At 56.8% G+C, this 21,462-nt stretch overlaps 9 protein-coding genes across 9 annotated transcripts; 4 read left to right on the top strand and 5 right to left on the bottom strand.

Moving 5' to 3' along the window:
• Nucleotides 1-91: 91 nt before the first annotated feature.
• BCV69DRAFT_294005 (hypothetical protein) lies at nucleotides 92-3,607 on the top strand. Its single transcript, XM_025493858.1, has 5 exons — nucleotides 92-1,905; nucleotides 2,245-2,404; nucleotides 2,595-2,747; nucleotides 2,826-3,100; nucleotides 3,293-3,607. The coding sequence occupies exons 1-5, from the start codon at nucleotides 418-420 to the stop codon at nucleotides 3,491-3,493; spliced, it is 2,277 nt and encodes a 758-aa protein (XP_025347409.1). The 5' UTR covers nucleotides 92-417; the 3' UTR covers nucleotides 3,494-3,607.
• A 455-nt stretch (nucleotides 3,608-4,062) lies between these two features.
• BCV69DRAFT_287579 (putative ERD2-ER lumen protein-retaining receptor) lies at nucleotides 4,063-4,791 on the top strand (the record flags this gene model as incomplete). The annotated part of the gene is made up of 2 exons (XM_025493575.1): nucleotides 4,063-4,648; nucleotides 4,742-4,791. The coding sequence occupies 2 exons, from the start codon at nucleotides 4,063-4,065 to the stop codon at nucleotides 4,789-4,791; spliced, it is 636 nt and encodes a 211-aa protein (XP_025347408.1).
• A 487-nt stretch (nucleotides 4,792-5,278) lies between these two features.
• On the bottom strand, nucleotides 5,279-6,886 carry BCV69DRAFT_294004 (PNK3P-domain-containing protein; the record flags this gene model as incomplete). Its single annotated transcript, XM_025493857.1, has 1 exon — nucleotides 5,279-6,886. The coding sequence occupies one exon, from the start codon at nucleotides 6,884-6,886 to the stop codon at nucleotides 5,279-5,281; it is 1,608 nt and encodes a 535-aa protein (XP_025347407.1).
• Nucleotides 6,887-7,790: 904 nt separating this feature from the next.
• BCV69DRAFT_299387 (hypothetical protein) lies at nucleotides 7,791-10,118 on the top strand (the record flags this gene model as incomplete). The annotated part of the gene is made up of 1 exon (XM_025494324.1): nucleotides 7,791-10,118. The coding sequence occupies one exon, from the start codon at nucleotides 7,791-7,793 to the stop codon at nucleotides 10,116-10,118; it is 2,328 nt and encodes a 775-aa protein (XP_025347406.1).
• On the bottom strand, nucleotides 10,047-11,329 carry BCV69DRAFT_270671 (TspO/MBR-related protein). Its single transcript, XM_025490931.1, has 3 exons — nucleotides 11,112-11,329; nucleotides 10,876-10,967; nucleotides 10,047-10,760 (listed from the first exon to the last, which is right to left on the bottom strand). Exons 1-3 carry the CDS (start codon nucleotides 11,279-11,281, stop codon nucleotides 10,426-10,428), a joined length of 597 nt encoding a protein of 198 aa, XP_025347405.1. The 5' UTR covers nucleotides 11,282-11,329; the 3' UTR covers nucleotides 10,047-10,425.
• Nucleotides 11,330-12,127: 798 nt separating this feature from the next.
• On the top strand, nucleotides 12,128-14,097 carry BCV69DRAFT_204089 (hypothetical protein). The gene is made up of 2 exons (XM_025489705.1): nucleotides 12,128-13,148; nucleotides 13,577-14,097. The coding sequence occupies exons 1-2, from the start codon at nucleotides 12,254-12,256 to the stop codon at nucleotides 13,711-13,713; spliced, it is 1,032 nt and encodes a 343-aa protein (XP_025347404.1). The 5' UTR covers nucleotides 12,128-12,253; the 3' UTR covers nucleotides 13,714-14,097.
• BCV69DRAFT_204064 (hypothetical protein) lies at nucleotides 13,939-16,984 on the bottom strand. The gene is made up of 2 exons (XM_025489704.1): nucleotides 16,153-16,984; nucleotides 13,939-16,059 (listed from the first exon to the last, which is right to left on the bottom strand). Exons 1-2 carry the CDS (start codon nucleotides 16,760-16,762, stop codon nucleotides 14,123-14,125), a joined length of 2,547 nt encoding a protein of 848 aa, XP_025347403.1. The 5' UTR covers nucleotides 16,763-16,984; the 3' UTR covers nucleotides 13,939-14,122.
• BCV69DRAFT_204063 (hypothetical protein) lies at nucleotides 16,985-17,783 on the bottom strand. Its single transcript, XM_025489703.1, has one exon. It carries the CDS (start codon nucleotides 17,721-17,723, stop codon nucleotides 17,208-17,210), a length of 516 nt encoding a protein of 171 aa, XP_025347402.1. The 5' UTR covers nucleotides 17,724-17,783; the 3' UTR covers nucleotides 16,985-17,207.
• A 661-nt stretch (nucleotides 17,784-18,444) lies between these two features.
• On the bottom strand, nucleotides 18,445-20,945 carry BCV69DRAFT_204060 (hypothetical protein). Its single transcript, XM_025489702.1, has 3 exons — nucleotides 20,701-20,945; nucleotides 19,817-20,594; nucleotides 18,445-19,740 (listed from the first exon to the last, which is right to left on the bottom strand). The coding sequence occupies exons 2-3, from the start codon at nucleotides 20,536-20,538 to the stop codon at nucleotides 18,675-18,677; spliced, it is 1,788 nt and encodes a 595-aa protein (XP_025347401.1). The 5' UTR covers nucleotides 20,539-20,594; nucleotides 20,701-20,945; the 3' UTR covers nucleotides 18,445-18,674.
• Nucleotides 20,946-21,462: the final 517 nt, after the last annotated feature.

The following is a 21,462-nucleotide window of genomic DNA, read 5'->3' as shown; positions in this document are numbered from 1 at the left end:
CGAAAGAGTCCTCCTGTGCGGGGCGGCGTGGGGCGAATGTGCGGTACAATAATCCTCGCTCAGTCTTGGCGTAGGCCTGATTGCTGCATTGCTGCTACAACATCGTCAATTGCTAGGCCCTTGATCCTCTCAGTTCGGCTTCGTATGGCCGTCGTATTGCCAAGCCACTTCAGGCACAAAGAGGAAGCCAAACACCGCGATCAGGCCGATGCAGGTACGCACAGCCACACACACCTACAAGTAGCGGACAAAGCCACACGACCAACCACATCATAAGCGCCATTTCAGGGTGGTCGTTACCGGCCTCGTTCTCAGCGCCTCTCTCCTCTATTCTGGCATACCCGAAGACCTGCTGCCGATCTCTGCGACCACGGAAACGCACCACTCATCGTCCGAAAGGCATCAAATCGCATCGCCATGAGCCTCGACCCTGCCCTCTTCACCTTGCACTTCCTTCCTCGGCAAGACTCGCCCTCGATTACAGACCTCTCCTCTATCATCCCGGATGCCACTTCTAAAACATTCACCCCGACATATACCCTCTCACGGGCAATCCGATCTCCAAAGTACCAGAACACACTCCTAGATGGCCTGACATACACTGAGCTCGGTTCCGTCTCCGCCTCCTCTACCAGCGAGAAGTGCAAGTCCCTCAAGCTCTTCAACCCGGATCAGGACAATGAGGTCAGAAAAGCAGGAGCAATGCTGCGGACCGAATGGCAATTTGCCTGGCAAGGAGAGAAGCTAGCCATCAGCAAAGAATTGGCCATCGGAGTGGGGAATGGCAAAGGGAGCTATGATGTTGAGATCATTCGCAAGCCTGACCCGCCCATCAAAATTGCCATCTACAGACCAGAGTCAAAGAAGATGTCTGCTTTTCTACAAGTCTTCGACTACAACATCGATCGCTGCGAAGCAATTACCGACAAGAGGGGCCTGGAGCATACTCTCATATTAGCCATCGCATCATGTTTGGATACCGAGTACGATGAGAGGCATCGCACTCCAGACGACAATGTCTTCTTGTCCCTAGTCGGTGCAGCGCCTACCAGCCCTTCCCAAGGTGGCATGACAGGCATGCCAACATCCGGGCCGCTGGAGCCCAACGAGGTTGTCATCACCCCCCTCGTCGAGCCTGCTCACGTCGTGGAGCATTGCCTCAATCTGCTTAAGAGCGGAATGGATGGAGCGGACCCCAGAGGGCTCAAAGCGGCCACCGTGGGCCAAAACCTCGAGCTGGTCGTGATCAAGGCAGTTGGCGAGGAGATGGCCAAGCGCGCCATCGGGATCGCCGAGAGAGTCAAAGTGGGGTTCTACCGTCTGCCAGACTCGCGGAAGGGCAAGCTCTGGGATGGGACTGTGCCAGCTGAGCTCTACCAGTATGTCCGGACCAGCGAGCTCAAAGCCCAAGACAGACCCGAGGGAAGCAAGCCTCCGGTCCCCGAACGCCCGCCTGCACCACCGTCATCAGGAGCTCGCCCCCGTATCAAGCTAGGCGGTGGACATTCACCTGAGCCAACGAGTACACCGCAACCACCTGCTTCACCTCTGCCGGCCAAGACACCACCCTTGCTGACCGACATCACCATCTTTCTATCCAAGACGAAGCTGGAGGAGTTTGAAGCGGAAAGATCTCAACAGGCAAGACTGTACGAAGAGGAGCAGAGTAGACGGTTGGCTGAGAGGCTCCAAAAGGAGCAAGTACGTCAGGAAGAGAGCCCCGCGAGCTCTCGCACGAAGGGACAGGCCAGCAGAAGGCCAATGTCGGGGGGACAGAATTCGCCTGACGCTACTAGACTGAAGCCATCAGCGCACAGAAACGGAAGGCCAACATCTGCAGGAGGATCTTCAGAACCTAGGAATGGAGTGAATGCACCGCAGGATGATCCGAGGAATCCGGAATCGGTAAGTTTTGAAGATGCATGTGGTTTGTCTCGAGCTTCTGTTGGTGCAAATGGGGACCGCGCTCTTGCCCTTGCAGGGCAAGGATGCGGACAAGTGCGATCGGGGGACAATACATGTTTATGCGACGACGAGCCATTTGAAGAAGATGAGCAAAGAGTACAGTCTATCGGGTTTTCAAGGTATCTAGACTCTGACTCCGCATTCCGAGGAGACATCGAGACACCATCCGCCCGCGATGATGGCAGGAGGGTCATATCTGCATCGACGGAGGCTGTTGTTGCGATGCGCTGCAAGCTGGCATCCGATAGTACGACAAGACAATCGCATCAATCACTTCAGGCTCACAGTCACGATGAAGCTTTATCACCAAACGGTACCCTCCGTCACGGGTTTGGATCGTGTCAGAATCTCACAAGACACGCAACTTGGTCCTCTCGTCCCACCCATCCTACCGGATACACGGTCTCGTATCCCGCGGCTACGAACCACGCTCAGAGAGGTACGCACACAGACCCTCCTCTTCTTCAACTTTACTCGATCTCTTCCTTCGTCTGCTCGATTTCTCTCTGTGGTCTATCTACCGCTGCTCAATCTCCACACGCACAGGCGTTGCCCTCGATATCATCAATACTCCGTACCTGCCCTACTGACACAACAACCTACCTTCTTCCTTGCTTCTGCCTGTACAGACTCGCCTCACACGGCTCTTCAATCGAGTGCACGTGACGCACGTCCCGCATCCTTCTTCCTCCCCCTTCAAGACGACTCCACCCTCGTCAAGGTGAAGACGCCCAAGGTCACTGAGCGTCCTGTCGTTGTCGTTGAAGACTCGCGTATCCCTCGTGCGTCGTCAATGGCTACTCTGCTAGTGGGGAAAACTCGCCTGTCGGGAAGCTTTGACTCTCGACTTGCTGCTGCAGCTGCTACGACTGCTGCTGACGCTCAATCGGATGCGAGTGCAAGTGAAGCAGGCGCGACCACCGACCGAGACGACGCCGAAGATATCGAAAGTCTGTGCGAAGCTGAATGCGGTTCGTGGTATGGCTCTGAATGCTCCTTCTCATCCGAGGCCACGGGTCCACCTCTGGAGAGTGAACAGGACCCTTTGCGGGCGAGAGGCAACAACAGTAAAAAGAGCCCTACTAGCAGGGTGCTTTCCAATCTACCTCCGCCGATCCTGGCCAGAGGCACACAGGTGCGGGCTACTTCCGACCCCGAAGAAGCGCTCCAGCCCTCGCTACTCCGGCTGGCGGTTGTAGCACCAGCAGCGAATGACGGCAGAAGAGCGTCTGCGCCAGTCAAGTCGGAACGTCTATCCAGAGGGGCAAACGGAAAGAAGACATTATCGTTGCCTTGCCCTGCCGGTCTGACTGGTGGCTCGTGTCAGCCAAGCAAGGAGAGAGCAACGGGAAAGGAGGAGAGGCCAAGAGCAGGAGCGAAAGCAGGAGCAGGTAGGTGGAGCTCTACGCCGATTAGGGATTTGCATGAGCAGTGGGCTGCTGATTTCAGAGGTGGTGGTGGCGCGATGAGCAGGAAGAAGCGGGGAGTGGAGAAGAAGAAAGAGAAGGTCAGGCTCAGTCCAGCTTAGGACTGCTTTGATAAACTTGTATATAGCTTAGAATCTGCCAGACCTATAGGTTGCACCTTCCCCTTGATCTTGGCGTAGCCTTACTTGGCTGCCAATCTATTGCCTTGAATCGCGAGATCGGAACGGAAGGACACTGGTGCCTCTCGGAACGGGGCGTGCTGGCTGGCGGGGTGGGGCGTGTGCGTGAGTGTGTGAGTGCGTGCAGAACGCTCCACCGTGTCAAGGGGCCGGGCGCTTGTTGCCTTGCAATTCTTCTTGTTGTTGTTTCCCCATCGTACCCAAAAGGCTTCCCTCTACGCCCTCGCTACATACCCACTGCGCTTGACGATACGAACTACGCGGCGCTCTAGTCTGAGCCATCGTAACATACCTCTTTGCTATCGTATCGTGAGCTTCGTTGCTCTCGCTCAGCCGGAATAGCGCCTCTTGTACAGGGCTCTGCTGTTGTAGCATCCGCCTACCCCTCGGCAAAGTCTAGCTCAGTACGAGCTTGTGACCCTCTACACAGATCCTAGAGGGTCCCGCATTCCCCTCTCTCCCCTTGTACAGTCGCCGGCATGACTGAGCATATGAACATCTTCCGCCTCGGGGGTGACCTATCCCACCTGGCCTCCATCGGCATCCTCATCCACAAGATCCAGACATCCCGCTCAGCTCGGGGTATCTCGTTCCGTACGCAAATCCTCTACACCATTGTTTTCTGTACAAGGTATCTGGATGTCTTTGCAGAGAATTCCCTCTACCGGTTCGTAATGAAGCTCTTCTTCATTGCCTCGAGCGTGTATATCCTCTACCTCATGAGGATCAGATTCAGGCCCACTCACGACCCAGCAATCGATACGATCCGGCTGGAATACCTCCTCGGTCCATGTGCGGTCCTAGCGCTGATCTTCAACTACCAGTTCACCATCACCGAGATCCTCTGGTCCTTCTCCATCTACCTAGAGTCGGTCGCTATCCTACCTCAGCTCTTCATGCTACAGCGCACCGGAGAGGCAGAGACGATTACCACGCACTACCTCTTTGCTCTGGGAGCATACAGGGCGCTTTACATCCCCAACTGGATCTATAGGTACTTTGTTCATAACAAGGTAGACCCGATCTCCGTCGTCGCGGGCCTTGTGCAGACTGGACTGTACGCCGATTTCTTCTGGAGTGAGTAGCATGAGCAAGAGCGAGGAACTCCATCCGTAACCTCATCTGACCCATCTTCCCTATGCCTCTGCTACCTATTCCACCCTTTGACAGTCTACTTCAACAAGGTCATGAAGGGAGAGAAGTTCACACTGCCAGCATGAGCAGGAGAGGGAGCTGTGTGAGCTGGGGTCAGGGCGGAACCGATGGGATGATGAGAATGCCGATCATGACGCGGGGACCTGAGATTGGCACAGAGCATCTCTCTGATCTCCTGTTGCTACACGGAGAAGTCTGCCAAGGGGATTCTGGCAACGATGAGAAGCGGATGGATGACGGCCACGGGAAGGAGAGGATCCGTACGGACAGACGTGGAAGCGCGCAGGCTTCTATTGCTCCCTGTGCGAGGTGTGCAAACGGCAGGCCCTTACCTCGTCGGCGGCGGCAGGCAGAGATCTATCTAGACGTATCAGCTGTTTCTTCTTGGCAAGCGCAATATAGTAAAGCTATCTCTACAGTCTGATGATGGATGCTTTGTGAAGGTCTCACCATCTAGCTCTCACCTCATTGCGCCTCAGAAAGGTCTTCATAATCATATCCACAAGGCCACCTGACGAAGTCTGAGATGGGAACCATCCGGGCCCCCAGGGCTCAGCTGTACCACATCCTCCATGCCTTTTGCTCCTCCTCGTCTCCCTCGAACTCGAATCCTACGCGCAGGACCTCGTCGAAACCTTCCTCTAATGCACCTCCAACTGCGCTCGCGCCCACTTGAGGCTTCTCGAGGACCTTGTAGTACGAATTGAAGGCAATGGAAGGCATCGGTGGTGGGAGCGCTTCCCGTGCCTTCGAAGAGGCATGTAGCTGAGAGGGAAAGAGCCACCGTTTAGAGCGGAAGGCATCGTTATGCTGTGCCTCTTCCAGCGTAAGGTCAAAGTGCACGCATACGACCTTCTCCACCTCGTAGCGCTTGCCGAGAGCAGTGTACAGTGCCCTCGTCGCCTTTGCCGGATTGGTATTGTCCACTATCACGCTCTTGCCTGCCTTTAGTGCTTCCTCCGCTACCTTGAGACACTTCTCCTTGGTCTTGAGCGCGTCTTGATTTACGCGCACCCAATGACCACCACTTTCTGCCTCGAGCTTCTTGGCGAAGAAGGACTTGCCGCTGGCCTGAGGACCGACGAGAATCACCAATGATGGCTTGCTTGCGGTCGATGCGGAGTCTAGCAAGCGACGACGTAGATCCTGAAGTATTGCTTTGCTGGATGAGCTCGAGCCATCTGCGGGAGGGGTTGCTGGACGATGACCACTCCACTCGAAAGCTGCCTTCTCCTCGCCCGCAAAGTACTCCTCGGGAGTCAAGAATCTCCAGCCGAGATTGTGTGCTAGCTTCCGGTCTGTATCGGCAAAGTCTCTGGCCTTTTTGCCGACAGCAGTCCTTCCAGCCGCGTCGCCCACGAAGAAGCTTCTCGTCTGGTCGTCGTGATCGGCAGGCATGCCAGGGTCGATATCCAGCTCTTTCGTTCCACCCGCCGCGCTCCACATTGCTCTCAATTCCTCGACCCATCCAGCGCCAGGCTTCCTGTATGCATCTCTCCGTGTGCCAGCAAAGACCACAGCGGGTACGTCCAGCTGGCGTAGGATAAGGCCAAGTCGCGCTTTCCAGGTCTTCAGCCTGGCTGCCTTCTGGTCCAGATTGAGCTGGTTGGTCAGAACGAGGATCAAAGAGCCAGCCTGGTGCTCCTCATGCAGCTTGTTCTTCACTACCGTCCTCTCTTTTGGCGTCCTTCCCCAAATTCGAAAGTCGTTCTCATCGACAAAGTTGTATGCTGCTCGCCCGGAGGAGGTCTCGATGAGGTTGCCGTCTAGATCGAAGGCTGCGATCCTTTGCCGCTTCGAGCCTGAAGCCTTGCTGGTCTTGGCAACGCTTCGAAGGGCATCCTTGAATTCGCCCACGAGGCACGACTGTTCTGATCCGATGCTGGGTAGCCACTTAATTCGCTCACCAGCAGCGCCAGCACCAGTAGAGCTTGAGCTACCCGGCTTGGAGAAGAAGGAGTGTACAGGCTTGGAGATACTTCCTGATGCGCTGGAGGATGGCTTGGGGTCTGTCAATTCCTTTTGTGTCCTTGGGACCTTATTTAAAGCCACGCTCAACACCTCGATCTCCTCGCCATCACTGTCCAGCAGAGCAGCCACTGCCCTCTTCTTGCCCTCCGAGGGCAAAGTGGACGCTTGGGAAGAGGCCGAGGGTGCCATGCTAAAGGCGCGCCACGATTGAGGTGTGGCTGTGGCAACGCGACTGAGGAGGACCCGACTGAGACTGTGAAGTCCCGTTCCAATGACAGTGAGAGCCAGTGTGGTCGATCTAGTGGAGAGGACAAGGGGCGTGAGTCTCTGCTACCTTCGAAAGGTCAAGTAGGATACAAGGAGTACCTTTGAGCGGAAAGGAGCCTGGAAAGCGGGAAGAGCCACGCGAGGCCTCCAGCGCCGCTTTGTGTGGCGCTGCTTCGTCCTTGCTTCCCCGCAAAGGGTCATTCTACGATAGACGCCTCTTCTGACGTGGGCTGGAGATGGTCATCCCACGAGTCCTGAACCAGATCCCAGGTTCGACATCTCAGCTGCTACATAATGCTCGTGGCTTAGAATTTGCTGCCGTTCGTGCAGGGTAATTGCTGTGAAAGCTGCACTGATATGCGCCTCCAGTGCCCACCAGGCGCACCCCCTTTGTTCTCCCGTGCGGCTGGGCGTCAAGCCTCATGGTACGCCGGCGCCTCTTGCTCCTCGACTGTGCCATGCTGCGAGTAGACCATGGACAAGGACCCAGGTAATCTTGAGCCCCACGGCACCCAGACGCCTCCATGCGCAAGCGAGGGCAGTGACGGTGCAGAACAAACAAGAGGATGCGCCTCACCTTGCGTCCTTGTCCCGACAGGACGCCTTTGTTCTGGTACTGGGAGCAATCGCTCAAACAAAAGGAGGGGAGGTGTCCGACCCAGCATGCTGGAGACTCTACTCTCCATCGCTACCACTCTCCTCTCCACGGACGCTACACTCATAACACTTGGCTGGTCCAACTCCTCCCTTTGCGTCTTGGACACATTCATTCCCTCAATCTCCCAGCAAGCGCAAATCTGTACCTTGACCACACCTTCAGCCCAGGATGTTGCCGAAAGTGCCTCTGCTTACTCTCTTGCAGCCAGCTCTGCAAGTCACCACGCTCGTCCTCCTCTTCATCGCTTTGCTATGTCCCAATCCTTTCACCGACAGCGGGATTGACCTCATGGTCGTCAGGCCATACAATGTCAGCAGCACCAGCACCGCTAGTGCCGCAACTACAACCCTGGTGCTGAGCACCGCCAATACTTCTACGTCGACCGCCCTGCCCACGAGTAGTACCACTGCCTCGACACCCTCTTCGGCTACTACTGCGCATACCGCAACTTCAACGAACACGTCCAGCAGCGTCAGCTCATCTTCCGCCTCTCCCACAGCCAATGCGTCGACAAGTTCGACCACGTCCGCCGCTCAAATCGGCCTAACGCCCGCAAGCGCTAGCAGCTCGACCATCTCTGCGGCGCGCAGGGAGTACACGCTTCCGCCCCTTGCCAATCTCGAAGCCCTGTCCAACAGCAGCACTTCGACGACGACTGCGACAGTCTACTCGAATCAGGGCTATTCAAATCTCGAACTCAAGTACGGACCGCTAGGCGGATGCTTCCGAGACGCCGCTGGAGTCCGCACCTGCACACCGGCGAGCTTGAGTCCCTCTCTGGCCTCACTCAATGCTCGGCTGTCGGTCGTTGGCCAGCTGTCGACAGCAATCAGCATCACCGGTCTGCCCTCGGCATTCAAAATCACCCCTATCCTGCTCTTCGTCACCTTTGGGGTCTTCCTCTTGATTTACCTCTTGAGCGTTCCTCAGCTCCTGCCGCGGTTGTTCCCCAAGTCGACAAAATTCGCCAGCTATCTCAGCCCCGAGTCACGGGTGCACAGACACCTTGAAACACTAGTTGGACTTGCTGTCTACGCTCGGATGGGATGTGTCGGTCTCTTGCTGGGTGCTGGTATCAGTCTGCGATTGAAAGTCAGCAAGGCAGTATATGCCTTCAATGCTGCCAATGTCTCGCACACGATGCCTGCTTCTCTCACCCTCGTCGACTCGGACGATGTTGGCATGCAGGCCGTGGCCGGCTCCAGCTTCAGTCTCATCTGGGCCACCGTCGTTCTCATTGGCGCGGAAATCTATCTGGAACGAAGACGCATTCGTCTAGAAGCCGCCATTGCTCAAGCTCGCAAGGACATTGAGAGTCAGTACGGCCGAGGTGTCTTTGAGATGCTGGAAGAGGCTCGCTCGCGCGGCGACTTGAGCGCAAAGGCCGAGTCTATCTACCAAGGTCACGCTGCTTCTATCAAGCCAGCGCGCTCCATCTATGGTGGCTCAGAATATGCTTACGGTGCCGACACCAAAGGACGTCCAACGAAGAGTGTGATGCGCACTGCCTCCTTCAGATCGACTGGATCGACCTACCACCACGGACCACAGCGCTACACTTCTTCAGACAAGGACTTTGGCTACAACGTTACAGCTCCTCCCTCGAGGCGAGTACAGCTTCACCCGGCTTCTTCACATCAAGCATGGCTCGAAGAGAGAGACGATGGAGGTTATTACGAGCAGCCAGCGCCATTCACCGGCCCAGGCTGGTCCGAAGCTCACCCGCCCATGAGCCAGACCCGCAGCCTGTCGCGTTCTCAATCTCGCTCTCGCATTCGCCCACGTGCTGAGTCTCCTACACCCTCCTACTGGACCTCGAACGGCGGGAAAGAGGCCCTCGAAGCGAGCACACTGCACACGCTGGCCCCCTCTCGCATGGACAGACGCGGCTCGTACTCTGGCTCCGACGTAGATCCAGAGATGGAGCACCTCCCTCCGCGCGGACCCTCCGCCCTCTCGGACTACTCCCTCGAGCCCTCCCGCTCGATCGCTGGTGCAAGTGGACGTAGGCAGCTCCAGACAGGCCATGCAGGAGTGGCACACGCGCCTTTTGGGAACTTGCGCCGTAAGCCCTCGCATGGCTCGCGTGTCGTGCGCGGACCTTCCCGTGGAGTGCCAGAGGGGGAAGAAGACGAAGAAGAAGAGCGACAGCAGCACCAGCAGCACCAGCAGCAGGAAGAGGATGAAGAGGAATATCTCGACTCCCACTACACTGCAGGCAGTACAAGCGAGGAGCGTCGTCGTCTCGAGCGCGAGCGAGAGGAGCTAGCTGCGCTTGAGAGGGAGATCCTGCAGAGGAGAAGGAGGGAGCTAGAGTGGCAGATGGGACGGGATCAAGATCGAGCTGCTGCCGCTACCACCGCCGCTGCTGTTGCTACTGCTGCTTCCGGTGCCGGACTTGGTAGTAGTCGAAGCAGTAGTAGTACAGATGACACAAAGATTGTTGGACTTGGAAGATTGGGATACCGGAAAGCTGCTGATGCTGGGAGGGTCTAGAGATGGCACGAGTCGATTTTCGTCTTGTGCGACAGATTTAGCTTTCCTTTTCTTGTTGCCTCTTCGATTCACTCCAGTTGTAGCCCCTGTATCGTCTAATCCACTCAATGTCGTGTCCGGTCATGCGGATGTGAGCAGTGAGGATACATTACACGCACTCTTTCGAGGAGCAGGCCACGAGTCTGATACAGGAAGCAGGCAGACAGACAAGCTGCAGAGCAATCATCAAATCCTGCGCTGCCTTATGCCTTGACTGCACCTCCTATCCTTCCAGCTAGCCATCTTATCTTTCACCCGTCCACCCAATCTAAAGGTCCTTTCCCTTGTCCTTTGCTCCACCTACAATCTTCTTAATACTAGTCTTGACGAACGTCTCCCCACCATTCAACCACCAAGCTGCACCGCTCAGATAAGTAGCATAGGACGACCAAAGGAAGTAAGGTACATTCAACCAAAAGGCCTTTTCGCTTACATCCTTTGTCTCATAGAGCCAGAATCCAAGAGTGGTGATAAGGGCGGTTAGGTCGATAAAGGCAAGACCGAGTTGACCGAAACCGAAACGAATGGGAGTCCAAATTTGATTGAGGAAGAGCTGACCGTAGTAAAGCTGGAGAGCACGGTTGGCGCGCTGGCGACCGAAGCCTACGCAGGGGCGGAGGGACAGTGTGGATGGGAAAGGAGAAGGTGCAGTGTGAGCTCATGTATACGGTGGGGCTATGAAGCTCTTTGGTGGGTGGACGTGGCTTGTGCTACTCACCAGGGGGAGTCTTGTCCAGGGACTTTACGATGAGGTGAGATCCGTAACCCATGGCTGCAAAGAGGGCGGGCCAGACGATTCCAAACGCCTGCCTGTGGAGAGTGGAGAGTAGTGGATGCAGCAATAGATCGAAGGTGAGGATCACGAACAGTGCCCCATCTACCTCTCCCTCCAGGCGCAACGCCTCTCTCGCCACCTTCAGAGTCCTCTAAATTACCCCGCCTGTTTCTACTCACTTGGGCGGGCTGTAAGGAGGCCTAGTGAGCGTCTTCTCAAAGAGACTCTCCGGTCCGTACTTTCCCTTGTTGGTGACCAGTCCGGCGCCCATTCCCAGGATGGTCGGGATACCGACTGCAAAGACGGGGTTCCTGGGGAGGTCGATGAGGAGGGGTGGGAGAGAGGCCATGGCTGGGAGTTGTTGTGGTGGTTGGATGGTCGTTGGTGATGGGTGATGGTGAGGATGGATGGGTAGGAGTGAGTGAGTGAGTGAGTGGTTCCCTGAGATTAGACTTTCGCCTCTGCGACGACACGCCAGGGAGTCGAGCTTGGGCCAAGTCCAGCCAATCAACGCACACGCCCACTCACACTCACAACCACTCAAGGCGGTGCGCGCGTCCATCCCAACGTCACCGCACAGACGAACACTCACGCCAAGCCTCCGCCCCGCCCCGCCCCCCGCCTATCCTCCGCTTCCGGACGGGACGCCAACGGCACACGGGGGGGGGGGGCCGCTACGATGGCAGCAGGCCTGACGCGCCGAGGGAAGAGAGAGCGTAACGACAACAGTCGCAATCGATACTTATGGCAGAGAGAAGGGGCAATCACTACCGCACAAGAGAGCAAGGAGACAACGCGCTCGGTGGCTCGGGTCGGAGCTAGAGCTATTGCTGTCGCTCTCTGGCGGCTCATCGGAGAAGTCACCGTCGATCGAGGACCTTGTAGACTGCCGGCTCAGGGCAATGTTGACGCTGCGTACGATGGCATTGCTACGTTGATCGCACCGAGAAGCATCTGTGTGGTCGTGTCAAGAGATCGTGTCGTATTTGCCTGGCGCATTGGCAATTGTCCTGGCAATGTCTGTCAAGAGGCAATGGCAACCTGGGCAGCGGACGCAGCACGCAAATAATGTCAAGCACAACGTATCGACTGTACTGCTTGCGTCGCCGCAAAATGTCAATTGGCGGATTGCCATTGACTCGTAAGCTAGTCCTTTCCTCGTGCTCGTTGCGAGGTATATAACTCAGAGACCTCGGGCAGGTATCCCGCCACGGGTTCAACATCGCACCGCCCCCTCCCCCGCTCCGAGTCATCCTCTCTCCCTCCACTATACCCCCAGTACCACTCATACAGCCACATCCCACACCCAGCCTAGCCTACCATGCGTGCAGTTTCCACCTCGAGGTATCAGCTCCGCACACGCAGCCTCGCTCTGCTCTGCCTAGTCGCTCTGCTCAACCTGTCACTCTGTAAGGCTACACCTCTTCCGCAGCTACCCAACACAGGAGCAGGAGCTGGACCAGGGACAGGTAGCCAGCTCTCTCCACTCGAAGAGCTTGACCCACTCGCCGCATATGGGCCTTCCTTGCTCCCGGTAGCACAGCAAGAGAAAGAGAAACAGCAAGAGCAACAACAACAACTACAGCAACAATTGCAGCAACAAGGAGGTGGACCCGGCGCAGGTCCAGCATCATACATGGCTTCGGTCACACTACAGCAAGCCGGTCTTGGTCCTGATTCCGGAGCAGACTCTGGCATGGGGATGGGCATGGGGATGGGCATGGGGATGGGTATGGGCATGGGAGGTGAATCCTATGCACCCGGCCCCCTTCCTGGTGCCGACAGTGGCTCTGGTCCTATTGGTGGAGGCGCAGGCGCAGGCGCAGGAGAAACTCAACAGGGAGCCGATCCTTGGACTCTACTTCGAGAAGCAGTAGACCGAGCGGCCGCGGCTATTGCTGCTGCCTCGAGCGCTGCTGCTCATGCGGCCGCAGTGGAAGCTGGGACTGGAGGTGTAGGTGTAGGTGTAGGAGGAGGGGGATCCGGTATGGACGATGGCTCGAGTGGACCTGCTGGACCTGGTGGCGGACCTGGGGGTGCAGGTCCTAGCTCTGGCGCTGGTCATGGGCACGGCGCTGCACCCGGGTCTGGACAGGGAGGTCAACCCGGACCAGGCTCAGGAGGTGGAGATGGAGCAGGCGGGGACGCTGGAGCCGGTGGACCCCTGGAAGCCACACAGCGACATAAGCTTGTCACCTGGACCGACTTCTCACAAGGCGTTACTGCCTGTGGTCAGCGTGGAGACCCTGCTTTCAGCCAGGGCTACTACCTTGCGGTCGATACGACGCTTGGAGCTGAGAACGTTTGGTGAGTAGGATGTGAGGTAGCATGCTACCTGGGAACAACACCATTGCAAATATTTGAGCTGTTTTGAAGCTGACCTCTTTCCTCTCTCCCATAACACCTCAGTGGGAAGCAAGTAATCATCAGTACGAAGAATGGCAAGAGCGCTGTAGGCACCGTCATCGACCTGGGGTAAGTCCAGAGGTTCCAGCACTTCACCCACACGACCTCAACATGACGTCGGTGCCTGTGCATGCATACTGACACTCCCTTTCACTCTCGTGTTCGACTCGCCAGTGGTACCGACGGAAGCATCATCCTCAGCCCCGCTCTCTTTGCGCAATTTCACGATCTGGACAAGGGCATCTTCCACGCCACGTACACCTTCCTTTGAGCGGATCGCGGGCGAAGACCCCACATTCCGGTCATGCTCTCGTGCCACTCTTCCTCCGCCCACTCTTTACGAACGACAGTCGAAAGTTTTCTTCCTCCCCTTGAATGTGTACATTGGATTTCGCCACCCTGCTAATGCATCTTGAAAAGCGTCAGCCATGCTTCAAGCCGCCTACTTCGTCATGCAGGCTCAAGTGTATGACCACTCATGTTGGTCTCTTATATGAAACAGCTCGATGACTCGCCCCCTCAGACCACGCTAGATGATAGCAGGATCGCATGGTATCTGGTATTAGCGCTTCCTCTTCGTCAAGTCAAGAGACGTCCGAATCAGGATAGTGATATAGTACAGGGCCGTGAACACAGACTCGGGGTGCAGAATATATAGGGACGAGGAGGTAACCGGAAAACGAAAACGAGATGCAAGGTGCGAGTGCGGACGATGCGCGACGAGATTGGATGGGCTTAGCCAGATGGAGGGAGTTCTGGCAGTCGAGTCTTTCCGTGAGCCTCTCTAGGGGATCACCACAATGATGATCATCACCACGGCGGAGAGAGCGCCATCGATAGCAAGTGCTTTTGCTGCTCTCCACAGATGTATCTTCCTGATGCGCTCATCTCTAACGCGCTCTGTATTCACAGACATGCCCACGAGTGTCTGCGCTCCATCCACTGCTCTACCCCAGACGCTCCTCCTCCGTCTAGCAGGGGCAGAGCTGGGCGGTGTGGCAGGAGGTAGGAAGGAGACTTGCCCAATGACATTGGTCGAAGCTGACCCTTCGCCCTGCTCTACCGAGCTGCGATGTCCGCCAGCGCTCGATAGCCCGCCTTGTTGTCCCTCCTCGAGACCAGCAATCGACACAGCTCGCGACGATGCTAGAGAAGCAGCGTTGGAGTGCGCCCTTGCGCGTCCTATCATCGAAGCCGCTGCAGCGGAGACGGAGAGGGAGCTCGACGGTCTGTGGGTTGGTGACGCAGGCGGGGCGAGTGCTTCGCCTCCGGGGCCCACCAGGGTCCGCACGCCCACTTCCAGACCGGGGACGATACTGATCGTCTTTGTCATCAGACGTGGAGAGACTGACTTGCTCTGTGCTGATGGGATACCCATCAGACTAGGGGACTGCATCGCGGGCTCAGCACGAGGAGAGGCCGTCCCCTTCTTGCTCGCCGCTGCCGCCGCGGCCGAAGAGGCGAGGGGCTGTTCAGTCTTCTCCTCGACTGGAGTGAGGGGCTTACGTTGGGACTTGGCCTGCCCATTGGCAGAAGAGCCTTCTCCTTCAGCGACAGTGACAGTGTCCTGCTGCTGTGAGAGCCTCGAGGATGTACGCTGTACTTGACTTCCAAATTCGGGAGTGGAAGGCCTCCCATTGCCAATCTTGTCCAGCACCTTCTTGAGCCCGACGTACTCTAGCATCCTCCAGACCTCGGGTGCAAGCAACCACTGACGATTGTCCGTCGCCATCGCTGGAGCTGACCCCTCTTCGCTCTCAATCTCGGAAGGTGTGGATAGGCCTTTCTCTTCGCCAGTAACATCCCTGTTGCCCCTCAGACTGAGCCACATACAAACACCCGTGTAGGCTGCAAAGATGAAACCGATTCCAAATGCCCAAAGAGGGAAGGTCAGAAGACGGTACCAGCGCGAGATGTTGGTACCTGTCAACGGACTCGGCTCGATGCACAGGAGCACAGTGAAGAGAATGGCCAGCGCGGTCAGAGAGATGCCGGAATACAGTCTTCCGTTGGAGGTGCCCTTTCCGAGATTGCGAGAGGCAGCCTCGAGGAAAGAGGGCAAGACGTAGGTGTCGACGTGGGACACGATACAGTTGACGACGGGAAGCAAGACCTCTGGATCGGTGGTGAGGCCAGCTTCCGAAAGAGCCAAGGAGACGACACCCTCGTCCAGTAATCCCAAATCGATCATCCATTGAAGCCGACAGGTGGGTCGTGGACGTGGAGAGATGGGCATCAGGCCCGTTGTGATTGTCTTGCCCTTGTCTGACTTGGTGGCCGCCGACGAGGAGCGACTGCGCGAGACTGTTGATCCTGGTAGAGGTCCAACGTGTCTCTGCACAAGTCGATCGAACCGTTCACGCATTGCTTGATTGGCGCTCGTAGCGGGACCTGCCATAGCCTGCTTCTGCTGTGCAGTGAGGGACCGGTATTGCCGTGCATATCGGTCAAAGGCGACGACGAATTCGACGGCGCTATACTCCCCTGAAGCTTGGGATTGAAGGTGCGCAGTCGGCTCGACGAAGCTGATGGCGACCTTTTCCCTTGCGTAGTCTTCCACGGGAGATGCCTGCACGCGTAGATTCTCTGTACTGGCCGTTGAGAGGTTGCCCTGTTGAGGAAGCTCACTCAATTGGAAAGAGGTGGTGTCGATGGCGGGAGCCAACAGCTCATTCGCGTCTTCGATGTCGCGCTGTTTGGCGAGGTAAATCCTCAAGTCGCCTGTAGGATAAAGTCGGGAATGATCGATCAGTATGAGCACAAAGATGTCACCTCGAGACTGTAGTCACGACATTCGTCATTGGAGGTACTCACTAAGCGCGATAGGTCGACACGTCCTGCCACCAACGATGTCTGCTAATGTAATGGCAGACGATCCCACTCCTTGGCCGTGTTGCCGCCGCTTTCCCGTCAGGGTGCTCAGCCACGATGCACGTCCATTTGCGGATTCACCCAATCCACCCCTCTCGCCAGAGCCATCCTCCGCTCTCTTCTCCCCGAATGTGGCGGGTCCTTCGGCAGGATGACAGTGGTTAAAGTTGCTACTAGCACCCCTTTGTGTCGGGAGTGGTGATGGCAGTGCTTGAACCCTTTCCTTGCCAGCACTAGACGGGGCGACTGGCTTTATCACATCACCCACATTGGCCCATCCACTCTCGCCGGTGGCAGAACCATCAACCGCCAAGCCGCCAATGAGGAGCTTTCCATCGATGGTGTACGCCATACCTGAACAGTCGCCCTCGGCAGAGCAAGGCTGCAATGGTTCGGGGGCAGATCCTGCTTGTAGATACGAAGGGATCGAAGACTTGTTCTCCTCTCTTGAAGCCATCGACGAGGAGCCGACGCCTAAGCCAAGCCCATCGGCTGGCTCGTCGGCCTCTGCCCTCGCCTCTGTGTCTGCCCAGGGGGCAATGGGAGTCGCCATGAATGCTGAAGTGTAAGACTGCGTCTTTGAAGTTGCAGCAGCAGCAGCAGCAGCAGCAGCAGCAGCAGCGATAGTTTTGCAGGGATGATCCGCCTAGATCAAAGGCAGCATTATTATCTTCTCCAGGTTTCGCGACGTAGATGAATGGATGTAGAGATTGAAGTGTGGTATCGATTGAGGTGATGGAATACCGATCAACGCGGCTCTAGGGATCGTGAGAGTCTAGGAGCAGGACCAAAAAGTGCTGCAATGTCTAGCTCCGGATAGAAACAGCCCGGCGAACGTGTGTCTCGCAGCTAAGACGATGACGATGCTGATGCTGACGAGGAAGAGGAGGGTAGGCGAAGACGATATGCAGGGTCTGTGAAGGACAGAGGACAAAGGGACAGGTCCGGGGATTGAGAGTGATCGGTGGGATGATGGTGAGTAGCTAAGCCTCGTCCGATCAGCACGTCCGAACGAAGGATGGATGGATACACCAGTTCACGTCAGCTGAGGTCTTGCCCCTCTCTCGGTCTAGCTGCGAGGGCGAAATCAACTTCCGCTGCTGGGTGGACTCAAGGTGCTTTTCCCCGTGTTTCAAGAGAAAGGGGTAGCTGACGCCGGCCGAAGGGGGTTTGAGAGCAGTGGGAGTTCCAAGACTGAGGAGAGTAGAGTAAGGTTGAGGAGTGCAGCAGAGGAGAGTCCCGAGCGAAGGGAATAGCTCCCAGGATCGTGACCGGGTGGGGGAACAAAGGGATGATGATACGGCTCCAGGTGGCGTCGCGGAGCGGGTTGCGTAGGTTGGCTGGGAAACGAGCAAGGAGCAGTGAGGACCAGGAGGGTGGCCAATGAGAGAGAGAGAGAGCGGAAGTCGTCTGCGATGGTATCCGTCTGCCCTCTCCGACACAGTGCTGAGGCAAGCTATGGGTGTGGTGGTTGTCCACGGGGGGGGGGCCTGGTCCCGTCGGCTTGTTGCCATATTACCTGTCTACCTGACTGCCTGCTCAACTGCCCTTACGCGCCGGTGGCCCGAAGTGTGGCTTGGCCCGCTGCAGGGTGATCAAGCCACACCAACTTCCCACGCCACGGTGCCCGCTTCTATTTCCGATCGATCACCACGTGGCTCCACGCCCACCACTCGGAGACAAGGGCCCCACAGGCAGTCACCCAGTCACCCCCAGTCAGCCAGGTCTACAAAAGTGCGGAATTGAAGCTCTGCATACCGGCCGAGAGGCGCACGATCGACGGACCCTTCACCTCTGCCGGTTCTGGGGAGAGGGCTGTGACAGATAGAGCCGGTAGTAACATCTGCACACACCCAGACATTCTCCGTGGTAACCACCGAGCTTTCCGTTTCAGAGCTATCCCCACCCTCATGCGTGGCACGCACGCTTCAGCACGCGATGTATGCATGCACGCCCACACTTTGTCAGTCTCGGAAGGAAAAAAAGGGGCCCGAGGGGGGGTGTAGGGGCTCGTTATCTCGTCCCGTCCCGTCCTCGTGAAAGAAGCGAGGTAACTCTTCTGTATGCGCGCCAGTGTGCCTGGAGTTGAGGACCTGCACGCACCTCGCTTGACCACACCTTGCCACGGGGATCCAAGGCGTTTAATATCGAAGCGAGCTTTTTAGACACGCACCGAGACGCCTTTACACTCGAAGCGAGGCATATTAAGCACACCGGTACACAGTAAGCGAGGACACAATAGGCAAAAGTCTCATGACCAAAGATTGATGATGCGAAACAGGGGCGGCAAAGAGAGGCATGGTAGATTGGAACGTGTGTCTCGTCGTTGGGATTTTGTGGGTGCTTTCCCAGTGCCTTTCTCCTGCACGGTCATCGCGTACTCGAAATCGAGAGGATAGGCGTAAGCCAATGCTGCGTTCGGGTCATTCTGTCTGAGATGCTCAGGACAGGAGAGTCATGTGAAACTACGTCTGTAGAGTCGTGCCAGTCGTAGAGGGGACGGCGCCGCTGCCGTTGCGATGTGAGCTGTTCTGCTCGTCTCCATCTTCTTTCGTCTGTTCGGCTGCTGTCACGTCTGCGCTGGAAGGTAGGAGAGGAGCCTCCTCTCTGCCCTTTCCCGCCATCCAGCCACGTAAGTCATCGTCGTCGTCGTCATCGTCGTCACGAAGATCCACAACGACGCGCTGAGGGTTGGGAATCTGTCTCGGTGTGCTCCTCTTAGGCTTGCTCGAGAGGGAAGGCCGGCTACGGTCGAAGAAGTCGTCGTCGTCGTCATCATCATCATCATCATCGTCCTTGTGACGCTCTCTCTCGTCGTCCGAAACAAGGATGCTCCTCTTGTTCAGGCCTCTTTTACTTTCGTCCAGGGTGCCCGTGCCGCTGCCGCCGACAGGTTGCGAGAGGGCATGAGCAGGCCGGGGTCTCACTGGCCTGATCATGTCGAGAAAGGATGTCGAGGCACCATTGGCGGGAAGAGCACTTCCCCCGCTCAAAGGCGTGGGAGCAGAGGAAGAGGGAGATCGCTGCAGGAATGGCCTAGCTTTAGCCTTGACAGCCATCGTAGGTGCGTTCAAAGCTGAATCAACGGCGCGGCGTGGTGATCGAGAAGCTGTTGTCGTCGCGACGGAAGGTACGGAGGGTGCCCGTCGTCCTGCAGAAGGGCTGTTGCTATACGAGCCCAGCGTCTTGCTACCTTGCTGACCTGCTTTGGCAAAGAGGTCATCGCCTGCGCCAGCACCTTCAGCTGGGAACATGGCGATACCATACGGTGCGCTATCAAGCTTAATCTCCCTCGCCTCTTCGAAGCTGAGTGTGCGCTTGTTGACGCCTTTGCGTCTGTCGTAGTCTTCGACTATCAGTCGACATGCTAGCTCTGGTACCAAAACGTCCCCGATGAATTCGACAGAGGTGAGGGGCTTGATGACCTCAAGGAGTGCCACCGATTGCAAGTTGCAGCCCTCGTCCAGGGGCTGGAAGTAGAACCAGCTGGTGAGGGTCTTGCGTAATAGTTCATACCCCGTCTCGCCATAGCTGAGAAATACAAAACGGATACTGATGGTCAGCAGGATGTCGCAACTAGTACGCCCGCTGATCGCTTACTACTCACTAGCCGGCTTGCACATCGAGACTCTCGGCAGGTGACCGGTCCATCTTGTGCGTTCGCGCCGCCCGCCGTTGCATCGCAGACTTGAAGAATGGACTCTCACGCGGTGCGCGGAGCAACTCAGTCATGCTGTCTCTGCCTTGACCACCCTCGAGCCTCTGAGCCAGCTTGTCAAGATCGAGCGTCGTAGGCCAGCCTTGCTTCTTTCCCCGCGGGATAATGTCAGACTCTGCTCGATGCTTCTCGCACACGGCTGCCGTGTCCGTCACCTTGATGGGCTTGCCCGAATGGTACCGATCCAACCAGGGCTGCATCATCTCACAGCACTCGAGCGAAACTCGCCGTGGCATCGCCGCCTCACAGAAGGGACACAATCTGAGCAGTCTGACTTCAGTGGGTACCTTGACTTCTTTGCGTTGCCTCTGTCGCGGAGATGCCTTGGCTCCCGACTGGCTGGCTGCGATCAGCATGTCCCATTGAGACTCGGGCTCCTCTGCTAGCTTTATGCCATCATCGTGACTCTCCTGGGAGCTCTTCTGGCTCCCCGTCCCCTGTCCATTCTTGGATGGTAGCACGATTCCCGTTCTGGCTCTCTTCGTCGGCGTAGAGGGCCCAGCCTGAGACTGAGTGGGCTGGCTGCTCAACAAGCTTGAAGTCTCGGTGTAGTTCTCTGGAGAGAAGATAGAGTTGCTAGATATGACTCTCCTCCCGGGACCAAAGGACATTTCTCGCGAGTCGAATGCGTTGCTGACTTGTGCTTGTATACCCGACAACAGTGAATCTTTAGAGGAAGCGGGTCCCGAATGAGGAGCAGCAGAGGGACCACTCTCGTAAGTCACTTTTGCTGGGAGAGTGATGGAAGAGAACAGGGGCTCGGGCTTCCCGACCTTGGGTGGAAGTATGATGCCCTTCTTCGCCTTGGCCGAGCTAGGTCCTACAGAAGAGCTGCCATTGTAATCCTTCTCGCCTCCACTTGTTCCCGCTTCTGCACTGGTAGAGGCCTTCCTCTTGCCATTGTTTCGCCCTTTGGCCTTGGGAGGCTGCTGCGCTAGCGCACGCGCTTTCGGTCTTGCCTTGGCCCGCGAGGCATCGCCTGCTGCTGCACCGTTTCCTTCTGTGTACTCTTCGCCTTCCGATAGCTCAGCCGGGCTGCTTGACTCAGGAGCCGATGATAGAGAAGAGTTCGAGGAACTGGAAGGGGGCCTTTCGGCTTTGCGAGCACGCGGTCTACTACCGCTCACAGAGCGAGGGGTAGGCGCGGACGTGGGCGCTTGCACTTCTTGCGACCTTGATGATGAGGATTGACTAGACTGAGATGCCATGTACAGCTCGTGCTCGCCACCACCAAAGCGTCTGCGTCTGTCCATCTTTGCACAGATCGAACGCACGAGCAGAAGGGCAAGCGTGAGGCCGGAAGTAAAATCTGCCTAGGCTTCAGTGGAGTCGAGCATGAAGTTGGAACGCTCGGAGAGTCGAAAGGAGGTTCTTGAGAGCGTGGGATCGACCAAGCCCACTAGAGATAAGAGGCGTAGCGGCGTGTCCTACGAGCCTTCGCTCTGAAGCAGAAATCTGGTACAAGGAAGGTAGCTGGAGAGCGTTAATGGCAAGGGAAGGTGTTGGCTCGCTCGCGGGGTCAATCGCGAAAGCGG

The sequence above is a fragment of the Pseudomicrostroma glucosiphilum genome (genome assembly GCF_003144135.1).
Source record: "Pseudomicrostroma glucosiphilum strain MCA 4718 unplaced genomic scaffold BCV69scaffold_8, whole genome shotgun sequence".
Classification (NCBI taxonomy): Eukaryota; Fungi; Basidiomycota; class Exobasidiomycetes; order Microstromatales; family Microstromataceae; genus Microstroma; species Microstroma glucosiphilum.
This window is presented reverse-complemented; position numbering and strand designations above follow the sequence as displayed.